The 16,247-nt window shown below is 38.0% G+C and overlaps 1 protein-coding gene across 1 annotated transcript in view; it reads left to right on the forward strand.

Annotated features, from left to right (window-relative positions):
- Positions 1-11,492, forward strand: part of CPA6 (carboxypeptidase A6) — a 264,464-nt gene extending 252,972 nt beyond the window's left edge. The window contains exons 9-11 of the mRNA XM_007185024.2: positions 3,556-3,758; positions 7,712-7,796; positions 11,027-11,492. Coding sequence (XP_007185086.1) covers positions 3,556-3,758; positions 7,712-7,796; positions 11,027-11,214 — 476 coding nt within the window. The 3' untranslated portion in view covers positions 11,215-11,492. The remainder of the gene's footprint in view (positions 1-3,555; positions 3,759-7,711; positions 7,797-11,026) is intronic.
- Positions 11,493-16,247: the final 4,755 nt, after the last annotated feature.

The raw sequence follows: 16,247 nt of genomic DNA on the forward strand, positions 1-16,247 counted from the left end.
AAAGACACAGATGTAGAGAATGGACTTGAGGACACAGGGAGTGGGAAAGGTAAGCTGGGATGAAGTGAAAGAGTGGCATGGACATATATACACTACCAAATGTAAAATAGATAGCTAGTGGGAAGCAGCCACATAGCACAGAGAGATCAACTTGGTGCTTTGTGACCACCTAGAGGGGTGGGATAGGGAGGGTGTGAGGGAGATGCAAGAGGGAGGAGATATGGGGATATATGTATATGTATAGCTGATTCACTTTGTTATACAGCAGAAACTAACACACCATAGTAAAGCAATTATACTCCAATAAAGATGTTTAAAATAATAATAATAATAGCAACAATAAAGAAGACATACTAAAGAAAAAATGATAAAATATTAACGAAGAATATAAAATGCCATCTGAGCAAATGGAATGGTGTAACATGTCCTTGGATTGGGTGACTCAGTATAATAATATCCTCCCCAAATCAGTATTAAGTTTAATGCAATTCCAATTAGAAACTCAACAGGGTTTTTCATTTGTTTTCTGTTTTGGGGAATTGATAAAATGATCATAAAATGTATATGGAAAAGTAAATAGACCCTAAAAACCAATAAAACTGAAAAAAGAATACTAGTAAGGGGAACTTGTCTGATATCGAGCATACCTTAATGCTGCTATAGATTGATAGGTTGACAGTATGGAGATAGACAAATAGACCAGCAGAACAGAGAATCCAGGAATAGATCTACAAATGCAGTTGACTCTAATATATGACCAAGGTTTCAATTCAGTGGGAAAATGATAGACTATTTAATAAATGATGCTGATAGAATTGGCTATCACTATAGAAAAACTGAAAGTATAACAACATTACATATGTACAAAAATAAATCCAGAAGGATTAAAGACTTAGATGGAAAAAAATAAAATGATAACATTCTTAGAAGAAAACCTATAAATAACCTATAATCCTTTAGAATAGGGAAAACTTTCTTCACCAAGAGAGGAAACCCAAAGGCATTGAAAAAGACATAGTAATTATATAAAATTTAAAATGTCTAAAATGATAAAAGTTATAATAAACAATTGAATAGAAAAATTATAGATATGAGAATAAAATGCAATGCAGATGACAAACGTCTATACAAAGCTCTTTTACACATGGGTAAGAAAAAAGATAAATAGCCCAAGAGAGAATAACATGAGCTAAGGACATGATTAAGCAATTCAGAGAGGAGTCCAATCCAAAGTTATCCTACGAATCAATGCTCAAACATACTTGTAGTAGGAAGGCAAATTAAATTTTGCCGTCAAACTGGCAAAAATCAAAATGTGATACACTTTCAGGGTATTGTTGGCAGGTATTGAGGAGAAATGGTACTCTTCTACAATGCTTGTGGGAGAGTAAACAGTAAAAAACTTAGTAAACAATCTCGAAAAACTTATGAGAATTAAAAATAAAATTCTTTTAAAACTTAAATTTTGTATGATGTGAAATTTAAAACCTCTAAGTGAAAAAAAATTGAAAATGAAAAAATAACCAATAAAAATATGCCACAATAACTATGACATCTTTATTTCACTCTCACATTTCAATAAGAGTTCAGCTAGGTATAAAAGTCTAGACTCATTCCCTTTTTTCAAAAGTACTTTGAAAATATTACTCTAGTGTTGCTATTTAAAACATCAGATGTGAATCTAATTCTCATTCCTTTATAGATGGCCTGCTTCTTTCACTCTGGAATTGGTTCCTGTTCCTAAATTTCACTTTACTGTGTCAAAGTGTTGCTATTTTCCCTTTTCTCTCTCATGTTCGTACCCATTCAATCTTTCTTTAATCGTGGCAAAATTTCAGTTAGCAGTTCTTCAAATATTTAACTTAATTTTTTTCTCTTTTAGAACCCTTATTAATCAGATGTTGACAATTATTCTATTTTTCATACCCTTTCATTTCTTTTTCTCATTTTTCCAATTCTTTGTCCCTTCGTAATGCCTTCTGGGAACATTTCAAAACCCACTCCATCTCATCAATTCACTCATCAACTGTATTCACTCAACCCATGAATTAAGTTTTTTATTTCCATTATATCTCATTGGTTCTTTTTTATAACTTCTTGTCCCTGTTTAATGTTTCCAGTGCCCTCCTATATGCCCTTGAGAATATTTATTAAGAGTATTGTGAGTTCTTGTTTCTCTGGCTCATTACTTCTGCTCCCTCTGGAATTAGTTGCTCTATTTGTGAACTCTCCTTTCCAGTGCTTTACATCAGTGTTCCTCAAATGTCTCTTTATTTTTCCTATTCCTTCAGGAGTATCAGCTACAGTTTTTATATTAAGTTCTGAGCTCTATCCATATCCCACTTGCTTTTGAGGCATCTCCAGAATTAGACTCAAAGGAGGAAAACCACAATTGCTGTAAGTTCCCCATCTAGACTCTCCTATGGCATAAATAAGATTTAACATCCTCAAGAATTAGCCTGATCTTAGTTGTCTTTTCATTTTCAGAAGTATTAGACTATGTCACAGACTCACCAAACATTTTCCATTTGTTTATGGAAAGAGTTACAGTGTTCCAGGGGTATGGGAGAGATTGTAAGGACTCAGAATGGCAAATTACTATGAAAAATGTCATTATTTACAAAATTTCTTGGAACTTAATACTGTGTGATTGTTATAGTGAATCTTATTTTCCTTCCTCCCTTTCACAGACCTGTATACATTTTTAATTTGAAAATTATTTAGTTTTGAGGACTTCTTAACTGAACTGACCCCTAAGATAACTGGAGAGGCCTCGGGTTTCACAAAGCCAGTTTGCATATAGCTGATCTAAAAATATAATAGAAATTGGTATGGCATGTTCGGTGGAATTATTTCTGTCTTGCCTCCCTGTTCTTGATATATCAATATTTGTATCTTACCAGACACCTGTACAGAGGTCTAGCCTTTCCTTTGGATCTGACATTCATTTATTCAACAACTATTTGTTGAACACTTGTCATACTTGTTCTAGTTGTCAGGTGCCCAGCAGGAAAGACACAGTCCCTGACTTCACAGAGCATTAGAGTCTAACAAAGAATCCAGATTGAATGTAGGCTCTGTTACAGCAAGGATTTCTTCCTGTGTTGTCTTCCAGTGTATCCCAGGCACCCAGATCAGTGTAAATATTGGTTGCATGTTAAATGAGTAAATTTTGACACTAATTACAAGTGTGTTGAGTGTTATGGTGGGAAAGTGCAAGTGTCATGGAGTGTATAAACAGGAGGCCTTTCCTGCTCTGGGGGGATCACGTAGAATTAGTTCTCCAACTGATAGAGCCCTCCCTTTAGAGTGGTTTATGCAGGCTTAAACAAGCAGCACCTAGTTCCTATTCAGGCTGCCCTCCCATTATGCATGGAGGCCTGAACTATCTTGGATTTTTCAGTATTGATTTCTTTAAATGAGAAGTTAGATGAACTGCTTAATAATACCGCACGTTTACAGAAATAAAAGAAAAATCAGTTTAACAACGCCGATTTGTGTTTCTTGCTTCTTGCCTGCCCACCCCTTCACCCCATTTTCTTTTCTAATTTGCAGATGAAGGAGCTTCCATGCACCCTTGTGATGATACGTACTGTGGACCTTTCCCAGAATCTGAGCCGGAAGTGAAAGCTGTAGCTAACTTCCTCCGAAAACACAAGCAGCACATCAGGGCTTACCTCTCTTTTCATGCATATGCTCAGATGTTGCTGTATCCCTATTCTTACAAATATGCAACAATCCCCAATTTTAGCTGTGTGGTAAGTACTTGAAGCTGGATATGTGTGTGTCAGGCTTCATCCTGTTCTAATGCTAAGACGGTTCTATGTAGTAATGATAATAGCAAACACATTGTGTTTGTTCTAATAAGCATTTCATATATATATAATCTCATTTATTTTTCATAATCATATGCAGTAACAATTATTATCCCCATTTTACAGATGAGGAAACTGAAACTTAAAGATGTTAAGTCATTATACTAAGAATACAGAGCTACTAAGTGTCATAGCCAGGATTCACCCCAAATCTAGCTCTAGCATTGTTGCTTTTAACCACTGTGCATGCTGCTTCGCAAATGCAATCATTTCAAACATATTTACATTCTTACCACAGGTTATTTGGAAAATGTCAGGATGGAGTTGATTAGTATTACAGCTTCGGTCACATATGCAGGGCTGTAATTAACTTTATTGAGTAAATAACTGTTTGTAAATTATGGTCTGACTCATTAATTAAAAGCAAGTTTTAATTTAGAAACGCTATTTGCTTAATGCTACTAAGTCTCTGGGCATGCATCTGACAAATTAGCACTAAGAATGAACAGCCTTTCAGGCATGAGATTACCTGAAAGTGAAAGAGCAGAGTTCCTTCCTCACCTCATCTCAGAAACCCAACAAGCTATCCACTATAGGGACTAATTCCTCAGTAAAGTGAGTCTGGTTCAGAGCCTGTATCATCTGAAGGCCTATAAAGTTCAAGACCAGGCCAAACTAATACATAGTGTTAGAAGCAAGGAAGAGGGAGGGAGGAGTGATTGGGAAGGGGCACAGGCGGGCTTTGGGGTTGCTGTTGATTTTCTACTCCTTGGCTGGATGCTGGTTCTGGATGACTGCATACAACCTGTGATCATTCATTGAACTATAAACTTAAAATCTGTATACTCTTCTGTATGTATTTTATGCTTGAATTTAAAAGCTTTTATAAAAAAGAAGCATCCTCTCTCTCCCTATACCTCAGACTCCAAATCCTGCATCAGTGGCTTGGGGTTGCAGGAATTCCTGATCTAGATGGCCAGGACCCGGGAAGAATGAGGAACCTGAGGAGGTCAGAAGGTGGCCTGGGGGAAGGCTTGCATTCTGTCCAAAAGAGGAACTTTGTTCTTAGCATTTCATGCAAGAATTCTGAGCAAATTCTCTCTCTTGAGAAATATTGTAAAGGTGGGAGTGATATTTGATAGTGCTATTCTTCAGCTCCTCGGTGGGTCAAATAGGCTTCTCATTCTTGGTGTTATTGACCTAGCAACCTAAACACCTTGTGCCGCAATGTTTCTATATGCAAATGTTCAGCCTTTTCTAAATTGAACACACCGTCTGTTTGTATTCTCACAACAGATTATATAGAATATGCAATATATTAAAACTACCACATGAGAATATTCTCCATATTTTGAATTTATCTTCCCATCAGGAGTTATTTTCCTTGTGTCTTGGATTGCAGGATGTGGTATAAAGAGTGGGTCAGTGGTTCACAACCAACGATGAATTTCCCTCCCAAGGGACATTGACAATGTTGGAGACATTTTTTGATGGCCACAACGGCGGGGGGGGGGATGTTATTGGCATCTAGTGGGTAGAGGCCAAGGATGCTGTGAAACATCCTACATTGCACAGGACAGCCTTCCACAGCAAAGAATGATTTAGTCCAAACTGTCAGTGGTGACCCCATTGAGAAATCCTGTTAGCGGGTTGCAGATAAGCTAAATCGCTAAAACCAAGATTACAATTCTCAGAAAATAGATAAGTCTCTGAATGTTAACCAGAAACCATTAAGTTCTGTTCAACTTGTTCAAAAACATTCCATCAATATGTAGGAATCTGTGTTTCTGCTAAGATATTTCGGTCACTAAGTTGCTTTAAATATGAAAATATTTAAATAAAAAATATACTCCTTACTTAGCTGAGGTCCAATAAGGGACACCTGGGTCCTTCTGGACAAATGGAAAAAAGAAGGAATGGACAAAAGGAAGAATCACTTAAACTCTTTTAAATAGGTGCCATCCTGGAAAATAATTCTTAGAAAATTTTATGAAGCTTCTACTCTTTGTGGAAAGATCATGTCTAAACCTCTTATCAACATGCACCTGCACCTCAGTGGCAGAAGTCCAGTGAGCCCAAAAGGCTAAAACTATGCATATGTTTTGCAAAAATAGGCAGAGTGGTTATCTTTTTTTTCCTCAGTAGATTATTTTTCTTGCGTTTAGTCATCTGAAATAATGAGGAACAAAGGTCTCCTCACCAGCAGAATGCAATAATCGTGCAAATGTAGAAATTTCTGCCCTTGCCATGGGAATATTGCTGAGGCCATTGGAGAAGATGTTAAAAATCTTAGCACATTCTCCATTAAGATACCTCATTATGGTGTTTACATTCCTTTTCTGTCGGATCCTGCAAGGAGAATGTCGTCATCAGTGAGATCAATTCATAAATGTCTGCCAGGTTCTGGAGCCTGGTTCCTGAATAGCCACCCAGTGTGGCATTTGCTGCAAATGCAGCTTTCTGCATCCCTGAGGTGAGTGAGGACAGCCCGCTGAAGCCAGGTCCAGCACACAGCACCACGTTGCCCGGAGTGCTTCAACTGATGGATTAAATTATTCACAGGCAACTGGAAATGGGAGAGTTGTATACTGGTTTCAACACACTTCTTTTCCTCTCACTGGTCATACAATACTTCTCTAACTCCTTGCTGAAACTAGTGCTTTTATACCATTTGAAAATGTTTTCAAGGGTAGTCCATACCATTCTAGCTCATCTTAGAATATTCGCCTTTTAGTATTTTGAAGGTGTTTATTTTTCCTGCTTTTTGGCATTGGTAGGAATTTCCACCTCAGAATTTCTAAGTCTTAGCCGCACCTGGCTGAGCTCTGCCAGAAGCCTGTGTAACCTTAGAAGTCAGGAAGCATTCTGAAAGTGTTTCCATTCCCACAAGGGATAAACACACAGAGCAAGAGGAGTCATTCTTACTGAATTAAAGCGTTTCTGAATTGATCCAAATGGGTTTTAAATACCTTGAACCTAGCCACTTAAAGATGTATGTACTTAAAGATCAATAAGATTAACTTGATACTGTTGCAGATCTATGCTTATTCAACATTCATGCAAGAAATAGTGATTAAGTATCTGTTATATACAGGCACATTGCTAAATACTATATTTGTAGCTATGAGCAAGACTGACTTGGGCCCTGCCCTGTCAAGCATTTTGTAATTGATAGAAATGGGTGTCTCTGAACTAAAGTGAAGAGAACAGAACACTAAATCAGCCTCAGAAGATGTATTTATCCCAACAGAGCCACTCCTTGCTGTGTAACCCCAGCCTGACCACTGAACCTCTCTGGGCCTTCCTTTTCTCATCTGTATATGGAAATATTACTGATCACTGGCTCATTGTGAGAATTAATCAAGGGAAATAATGTGTTCTAAAACATATTGCAAAACGCAGCATGTGGGGGCTTCCCTGGTGGCGCAGTGGTTGAGAATCTGCCTGCCAATGCAGGGGACACGGGTTCGAGCCCTGGTCTGGGAAGATCCCACATGCCGCGGAGCAACTAGGCCCGTGAGCCACAACTACTGAGCCTGCGCGACTGGAGCCTGTGCTCCGCAACAAGAGAGGCTGCGATAGTGAGAGGCCCGCTCACCACGATGAAGAGTGGCCCCCGCTCACCACAACTAGAGAAAGCCCCCGCACAGAAATGAAGACCCAACACAGCCAAAAATAAAAAAATAAAAAAAAAAAGATTCCTCCGTGTCTTAAAAAAAAAAAAAAAATGCAGCATGTGACAAAGAGTAGCAATATTATTATTAAATATAGCTATTCACCAATGTGCCTAGTGTTCTCCAAATTGATGACTGATAATGCTCAGACAACGTGTCAGTGTTTCTAAAGGTTTCAATGCAATGATATAAGTGATAAAATTTCTCCATTGAACCTCACAGGAATCTGCAGCTTATAAAGCTGTGAATGCACTTCAGTCGGTATACGGCGTACAGTACCGATACGGGCCTGCTTCCAGCACACTGTGTAAGTTTCCTGTGGATGCTGTGTTGGAATCATCTCTTGAACCAACATCCTGTGTAACGACCTCGCTCAAAAAACCCCAGGAAATGTGTTCCCCCATAAAGTGAAAATTTTGACTACCAAATTAGCCAAGGAAGATGGAGGGAGTTTATGTCTGATTAGTTTTACCCTGCTTGACAGAAATCACTGTACCAATTGAAAAAATCCTAAGCAGAGAATATTCTAAGCATGTAGTAAAGACTGCAAGGTTGAATTGAGATCTTATGACAGTACAAAGTACCAAAATGGGCTCCTTAAGCAGTTGTAACTACTGCAAAGGTAGAAATGGGCCTTGAGAAGATAATGCTGTAATGTTTGAGCCCTTGAAAGAGCTTCCCTTTTATCCCTTCCCTCTACCATTCTTGTTATGAAATTCTGTTTCTTACATAACACCTTCAACTGAATTTCCCCTTGAAAGGTAATTAAAATATTTCTTATTTCATATGAAATAAAGAGCAACCAGGTATATGGAAAGAACTTGGACAAAGAACCAGGAGAAATGGATTCTAGTCTTCATTCTGCCACTAGTTAGATGTAATCCTGACAAAGATATTAGTCCTGGGCTTCAGTTTCCATAACTGTTAAATGAGGAATTGGACTAGATCATTTCTCATGGCCTTTCAAACTCTAAAATTCACTGACTATATGACTTGAAAAATCTAGTGAGAAATCATATATTTCTGAATGTCTAGCGGCGTTCCAGGAGCTTGCCATGATCGTATAGTGGTTAGTACTCTGTGAATGTCTATGCATGCATATGAAGGTATATACACACATTACATATATATGTATACATAGTGACATCTGATTATACTTTTTAGTGAGGTAGCAAATTTCTCCTTGATTTCTTTAATTTACCCATCATTATATTCCTAACCACTCACTTTCTTCAGCCTTCAGCAGAAATGCTTGGTTTGTTAATTAATACTCTTTATCATATAAGTTTATCCTAGTAATGGTAATGTCTTAAGTATCACAGGTTTTTTCTTAAGTTCATGATCATTGGTCTCATGCTGACCTTTTTACAACTGTTTTTTAATAGAGCCACCTTGAAAGGGGAAATGTAGTATTTTAAAAAATCACATTACCAGTTAATGCCAACAATATATATTAAAAACCTAACAACATTAATTTTTTAAAATCTTACTCTCAGTTCACCTTTTCAGCTTGGTATCAAGGCACAGTCATAGTATTATATTTACCAAGAACAACCTGTTACCATAGGAGTGAGGCTGTCATATCACTATGATGTAAGTGTTGGCAAATATTGTCTCTGACTTTGGCTACTATGACTACTATTTGCAGGTCCAGTGAATCTAACTCAGAGGGACAGTGAAGCCACAGCCTGCCTTCTGTCCCCAACTGAAGCAAGGGGGGCCTGGGAAACAGCAGAGTCATTTAATTGTCATCGTCACATAATTCTATCTCTAACTTGTCCTGGCAAAAATAGCATTAAAAAGTGGTATCATTTGAGTGGGAAATTTTTTAAATAATAAAATGGGGTTATGTCAGGCTGGATCATATAAATTTCAGGGAGAAAAGTATAGAAAGAGTCTTCTATGAAAATTCATTCATTTATTAATTAATTATTAAAAGCATGTTAGGCTAAAAAAACTGCATACTAGGCACTTTGGGGTGTAAAGACGCACAACAATAACATCTAATATATCCTGAGCACATTATTCAACTTTTGCAACAACCCTATGCAGTAAGTATTATGATCCCTTTTTCAAAGGGAAGACTGAGGCACAGAGAGTCATGGCAGGTGCTGGGATCAGATATAGCTCAAGCCCTAAAGCACCTGCACTTTCAACTCTGTGCTGAAAAGCTGGAGCATGTAAGGTCATAGGAGCCAGAAAGCGAGAGTTACCAGAATGGATTGTCAGCTAGGTTAAATGCTGCTGAGAGGTTGAACGTGGGATCGGAGGGGAAAGAAAAACAAAAAAGGAGATCAGGCCTGCTGTCATTGGTGACCTTCAAGAACAAAGGTTTCACAGCCTGGTAGAGGCAAGAACCAGACTGAAAGTGGTTGAGGATATAGAAGCAACATACATAGATTCTCTTTTGAGTTCTAAACTGAAAGGAAGAAGAAAAAGAAGACGGTATATAATAGGATCACGAGAAGGAAGTGCTACAGGAAAGCAGTGCTTGGACATTTTGGTGTCCAAAATGCAAGATGCAAGGTGGGGTTGGGGGGAGGTTTACTAAGCAAACAGGGTCCTAGAGAAGACAGCAACAAATGGGATCAAACCACACCAAGTGTAAAAGACGAGCAGCATTTCTTCCTGAGCTAGAAGGAGACAAGTCAGGATTGCAATGTAAACAGAGGAGGTGATGGGCTAACTACCCATGATGAGTATGGAGACAGTGGTAAAGTGAGGGGCAGGACCAGAAGAGAATGAGAAAGTTTCCGTAAGTGAAGGTCTAGAAAAAGGAGCCCAGAGCACCACTGGTAATGGAGAAGCACCACAGAGATTAGCATGAATTTCCAACACACACTTTCTCCACCTACCTTGTGAGGGAGAAAACAGAGAAACTGGACTAGGGATTGAGAATTAGCAAAACAAAAGCTGAAAAGGACTAGAAAAAGGGTCTGGTGAGAAATTCAGTGGAGTAATTAACCATGCCCAGCTAGAGAGTTCAATGAAATTATAAGAAGCCCGGGGGAAGTCTGGAAACTGTAATAAGTAAAGGCAAAGAACAAGTTCATCAGGAGTGAAAAAATAGGGCGAGAAGAAGAAAAGAGGTTTTCTGGGATCAGAATTTCAATATTCTAGACCTTAGAAAAGGAGAAGAACTGAATGAGAAGAAAAAAAGTCCACAGTGTGATTATGTTTATTGGTGAATAAAGTGAAGGTGGAGAAAAATATTGGAGTTGCAGCTAAGAAATTGAGGTCATCATACTAGAAAAGCATTACTACTTAGACTAGCTCCTCAAAGAACAAAGTTGCCATAATTGGCAGAGGCAAGAACCAGATTGAAGGTGGCTGGGATGATTTATGATGATAGCAGGTATGATTTATAAGTTCCATGAGCCTGATGCTAAGGAACTCAGCTTAAACTGCTCTTGTTGAAAGGGTATTTAATTGGAAAGATTTAGTACAGCTTAGTAAGCAAGTACTATATATACATTTTGAAAATTATGCAGACTCTTTAGTGAAGCTGACTCTTTTTTTTTTTTTTTTAACTTTTAGATGTGAGCTCTGGTAGCTCAATGGATTGGGCCTACAAAAATGGAATACCCTACACATTTGCTTTCGAACTACGTGACACTGGGCATTTTGGCTTTTTACTCCCAGAGATGCTCATCAAACCCACCTGTACAGAAACCATGCTTGCTGTGAAGAATATCACGATGCACCTACTAAAGAAGTGTCCCTGAGATGCCCCAAGGGGCAAGTCAACCTCCAGAGAGAGCTGGTTCTGCACAAGAGCTGCTTGGCAATGGGTGCAAATTGTTTTTAAAGAGAAGGGCGATTACTGAGCGGGAACTTATCTGGGGACTTTAAAAGGACCTTCTCATGCAATTCAACTCTCTCTGTGGCAATAAAAAATGGTGGGAAAAAAAATTAGAGTATACCCTAGTTTGTGGTAAGAGAAGGCATCCATTTTCTGCCCCTTTAGAGTCTTATTTGATTAAGCGGGGAGGGGAGATTTTCTAGTTCTTTGGTCTCAAGAAATGTACAAATTGAGGATTCCACTTCAATAAATCTAATGTTCTCAATTAAGATCTAGGCTACTGGGGCTTCCTTGGTGGTGCAGTGGTTAAGAATCCACCTGCCAATGCAGGGGACACGGGTTCGAGCCCTGGTCCAGGAAGATCCCACATGCCGCAGAGCAACTAAGCCCGTGTGCCACAACTACTGAGCCTGCGCTCTAGAGCTGGCGAAGCCACTGCAATGAGAAGCCCACGCACTGCAACAAAGAGCAGCCCTCGCTCGCCGCACCTAGCAGCAACAAAGCCGCGTGCAGCAACAAAGACCCAATGCAGCCAAAAATAAATAAAATTAAAAAAATTTTTTTTAATTTTAAAAAAGATCTAGGCTACTAATGGTGTTTACTCGCTTGGTTTCCATGTAAAATGAAGATTTTTGGAATGGAAAGAACTATATTTCTTAATATAATAAATATACAACTTAATAAGACCTCAGATTATTCACATCATCCCCTGGCATTAGTGCACCAAACACCTATAAAAATGTAGCATGGAAGAGCACTTCTATTTATACTTTGAGAATGCCACTTAAAAAAAAAAGAGGAAGAGCCACACAGTGTTAAGAGCTTTACACTTATTCACAATCTCACCAATTCCTGAAATACTATGAGGTGGATACTATTATCATCCCCATTTTTCAGATGAAGAAATTGAGGTTTAAAAAGGTGATATAGACTCCCATTTCCAGGAATATGACAGGATAAGTATCTGGACTGCTGGAAATAACTAAAATTTCTGGACAAAACATAACTTTTTAAAATCATCTTTGAAACATCAGACAAAGAAGTAAGGAAATCCCAGGCCAGGCACTGAGTGAAGGCAGGGTCCTAGAAATGTAAGCGATACTCTGCTAGCCCAAGAGCATTTGTCAAATCAGCTAAGTGCAGACTGATTTTCACAGCATTTTGGAGAATGGGCATGAGAACAAAGCCCAACACTAACTAGTCCGAGGTGGGAAGTCTAACAGCAGATTCTCCTCCTACCAGAATTCTGGGATTCCAAAGTGCTAATCCTTCAGTGTAAGGGCAAACTGCAAATAAACCCCCATACTACCTCCAATGGACCACAAGGAAAACTGACCATTTCAGATTTTGGCAAGAGTAGAGAGGGGAGAAATTGCCACTGAGAATTTGGAACCACAAGTCAGCCCTCACCCAGGTTTGTGGCACAAATTCAGATTACCTAGATGGTCTGATAAACCTCTAGCCAAGAATTTAATTCTGATCAATCCCAGATTGGTTATACCCTCCAAGTATTTGATAGAAGCAAATCCTCTCAGAGGATTTATCTGACCAAAACACTTCATGAACACCAGGATAAAGAGATGAGCCTAAAAAGTTCCAGAGAGAAAAAGAAATGATCACAAGGAAATGAGGACCAGAGTAGCGTGAAACTTCTCAACGGCACCACTGAAGCTTGAAGGTGATGGAGAAATTTGCCTTTAGAGGTTTGAGGAAAAATTCTGTCCTAAAAATCAATACCCAGCAAAACAATCAATGAAATGTTAGAATAGAATATAGACATTTTCATAAAACTGAGGTCCTAGATATTTACCTTTCTCTGGAAACTCCTGAAGGATATGCTCTACCAAAATGAGGGTGTAAACTAAGAGAAAGCTGTAGAACCCCAGGAAACAGGAAATTCAACATAGGAGAAAGGAAAGAAAAAAAAATCTCAAGATAAAGAATCTGAAAAAGAATAGATATATAACTAAATCACTTTGCTGTACACTTGAAACTAACACAACACTAAATATACTTCAGTTTAAAAATAAATAAAATTATAATTTACCTTTCCATTAAAAATACGCAAGATAATGGTGAAGGAAAAAGTCCCACTAACAGCATATGCCAGGTTTAGAGAATAACTAACTTGGAATAGGAGGAAGAAAACTAAAGACTTTAGATGAAGTTCTCCAAAATAAATATGAAACAGAACACTTAAACACGTTCAAGGCAATTTACTTATATCAAAAATTTAAGGATGAGTTAGTAATAAAAGCACAGAAACCAAACCAAAAAAAAAATAAAAATAAAAAAAGGCAACTGTTAAGTCTGGTGAAAACAATGAGATACACAAGAGAAGAAATATAGCCTACTATGTGACTTACCTATAAATAATATTTATATAGTTAAAATGTCAGCCCTAAATACTGATTTAACCAAAAACTGTGATGTAAATATGAGAAGGATAGAAAGAAGTAAATGTATGTGAGAGGAGGGAGGTATAGAGTTACATCCTCATCTGCCATAATAAGTCAATAAACAACATCTAAAACCAAAAAAAAAAGCAGTATCTGTATGTTATTTCAAAATAAGAAAGTAAGTGCTAGAAGACCGAATTTTAATGATTAAGAATTACTGGCTAATGAGAGGGACCTGGGAGTAAGGAAGGCTGGAGCAGGGGACTGCTGCTTTTAATATAAGCCTAATCATATTATTTGTCTGTTTTTTAAATATGAAAAATATCATGGAGTATATTCCTTTTAAAAAACTCCCAACTACTCACCACCCAATCTTTTTGATGTTTATAAAATGTACATTGTTTCAATTAAAAAATCAAAATTAAATTTAAAAGATTAAATAAGATTATCTGTGGAATGCATAGGGTAGAACCTAAACTATAGTAGACAACCAGGAAATATTAGTTTTGTCTATGTTTTACAAATCTAATTTATCTTGTAGTCCCAGTTATATATTTCCAGGAATGGATCTCAGGGAGGTTTGAGGCTTAGTCCTGCTAAGGGATACTACACCTGGGAATTTAAACTTCAATTCATCCCCTCTGGCAGTAAATGCTCAGAAATGATCTGGGTTTGGGGGTTGTTTTATACTACTTATTTCTACCCACAGAACAGGCGAAGGCCAAAGTGTCCAGAAACAACCAGGAGGGCCAGAGGCTTATGAAGACCCCCAAGAATGGGAAGAGGCTGCTTCTCAAAGGACCTGGCAAAGATGCATGCAATCAACTGGAGTCATCTGGCGGCCTTCGTGGACCCCTGAGGAAACTTTTCCCTTGACTGGGAGCGTGCTGTGTGGCCCCTGCCCTGTTAGCTATCTGTGTCCAGATCCTTTGCTCCCGTCTATTGATGCCTTTCCAAACATTATCACTCCTCTAACAACCAAACAGGAGTCAACTCTTGAATATTCAGGGAGAAAAAAAGAATTTACAGATAATCCCCGAAATTCATTTTTCATTGTATTTTAAATTTCTACCTATTCTATACCCTCTGCAATGAGATCTGTTAGCAAGTTAGTATCAAGAACTTAAATTTTATTATTTATCCCTGCCCTTCACATAGCGTAGGTGCTAAAAGTAATTTTTTCAAAGTGAAAACAAGGGCAACAGAAAATATAGAATCTGAATGATCCACAAACTAGCTGGGTATATATTTTATTATCCACAAATAGATTCAAGATGAAATTTTGCCTTGATGAACCTCATGTAAATTCTTTTCAGTGCTTATTCTCACATTTCAGTAACACTATCTTTTACAGCTCAAGTTCTATAAGTGGGTATTTTAATATTTATAGGCTATTTTCATTTTTAATCCCTTTAAACTAAGCTACAAAATATACTGTTGGGTGATTTATGTTCAAGGCACTCTGCTAGGTGCTGTGTATGAGGACGTGCTGGAGACAAAATGTGTTAGATTTATGTCTATACTTGCTTAGGAATGTAGAAGTTAACTTCAAACTAAAAACGGCACCTGCATTTTTAAAAATAGTTTGGCAAGATACATCCCTCATCCCCCACTTTTATTAATAGTAATTTTGTAAATTCTGGTTATGCTGAGTTGTAGCTCTCAGCTTGGCTTTAGTGAGTGTTTTCATTTCCAAGGTCTGCCGAAACAAAGCATCACAAATTGGGTGGCTTAAAATGACAGAAATGTGTTGTCTCACAGTTCTAAGAGGATAGCAGTCCAAAATCAAGGTGTCAGCAGGGCCGTGCTCCCTCTGAAACCTGAAGGAGAATCCTTCCTTGCCTCTTCTTAGTTTCTGGTTGGTTGCCAGAAATCTTCAGTGTTCCTTGGCTTACAGCTACTTAACTTCAAACTCGGCCTTCCTCTCACATGGCCTTCTCCCTGTGTGTGTCTGTGTTGTCACATGATGGTATTCTTACAAGGCCACCAGCCATATTGGATTGGGGACCCACCCTACTTCAGTATGACCTCAACTGGTTCCATCTGCAGTGACCCTATTTCCATTAATAAGGTTGCATTCCGAAGTACTGGGGGAGTTAGAACTTAAACATATCTTTTTTGGGGGGAGGCAAAACTCACCCCAGAGCAGTGAATAAATATCCTGAGATACTGATGTTAATGAGTCTGTTTACAGAGCCAAAAAGTGGTGAATCTTGGGAGTTCCCTGGTGGCCTAGTGGTTAGGATTCTGGGCTTTCACTGCTGCGGCCCAGGTTCAATCCCTGGTCAGGGAACTGGGTGATGCAGACAAAAAAAATTACAAAAAAAAAAAAAAAAAGTGGTGAATCTTGCTTGAGTTTAATCTTTTGTTCTCAAGGCTGTCGGGGAATAGATGCAAATAAAACATATTTTTTTAGTTCTAACACTCCCAATAAGATTGTTTTTAATAGACTATTAATGGAAATAGAATGATCCACTATTTATAGTTTACTTTTTTAAATACTAAAATTATAGTTCAAATTTACTTTTCTTAACATGGGAAATTTGTTCATTTTAGG

Source organism: Balaenoptera acutorostrata, chromosome 17 (genome assembly GCF_949987535.1).
Source record: "Balaenoptera acutorostrata chromosome 17, mBalAcu1.1, whole genome shotgun sequence".
Lineage (NCBI taxonomy): Eukaryota > Metazoa > Chordata > Mammalia > Artiodactyla > Balaenopteridae > Balaenoptera > Balaenoptera acutorostrata.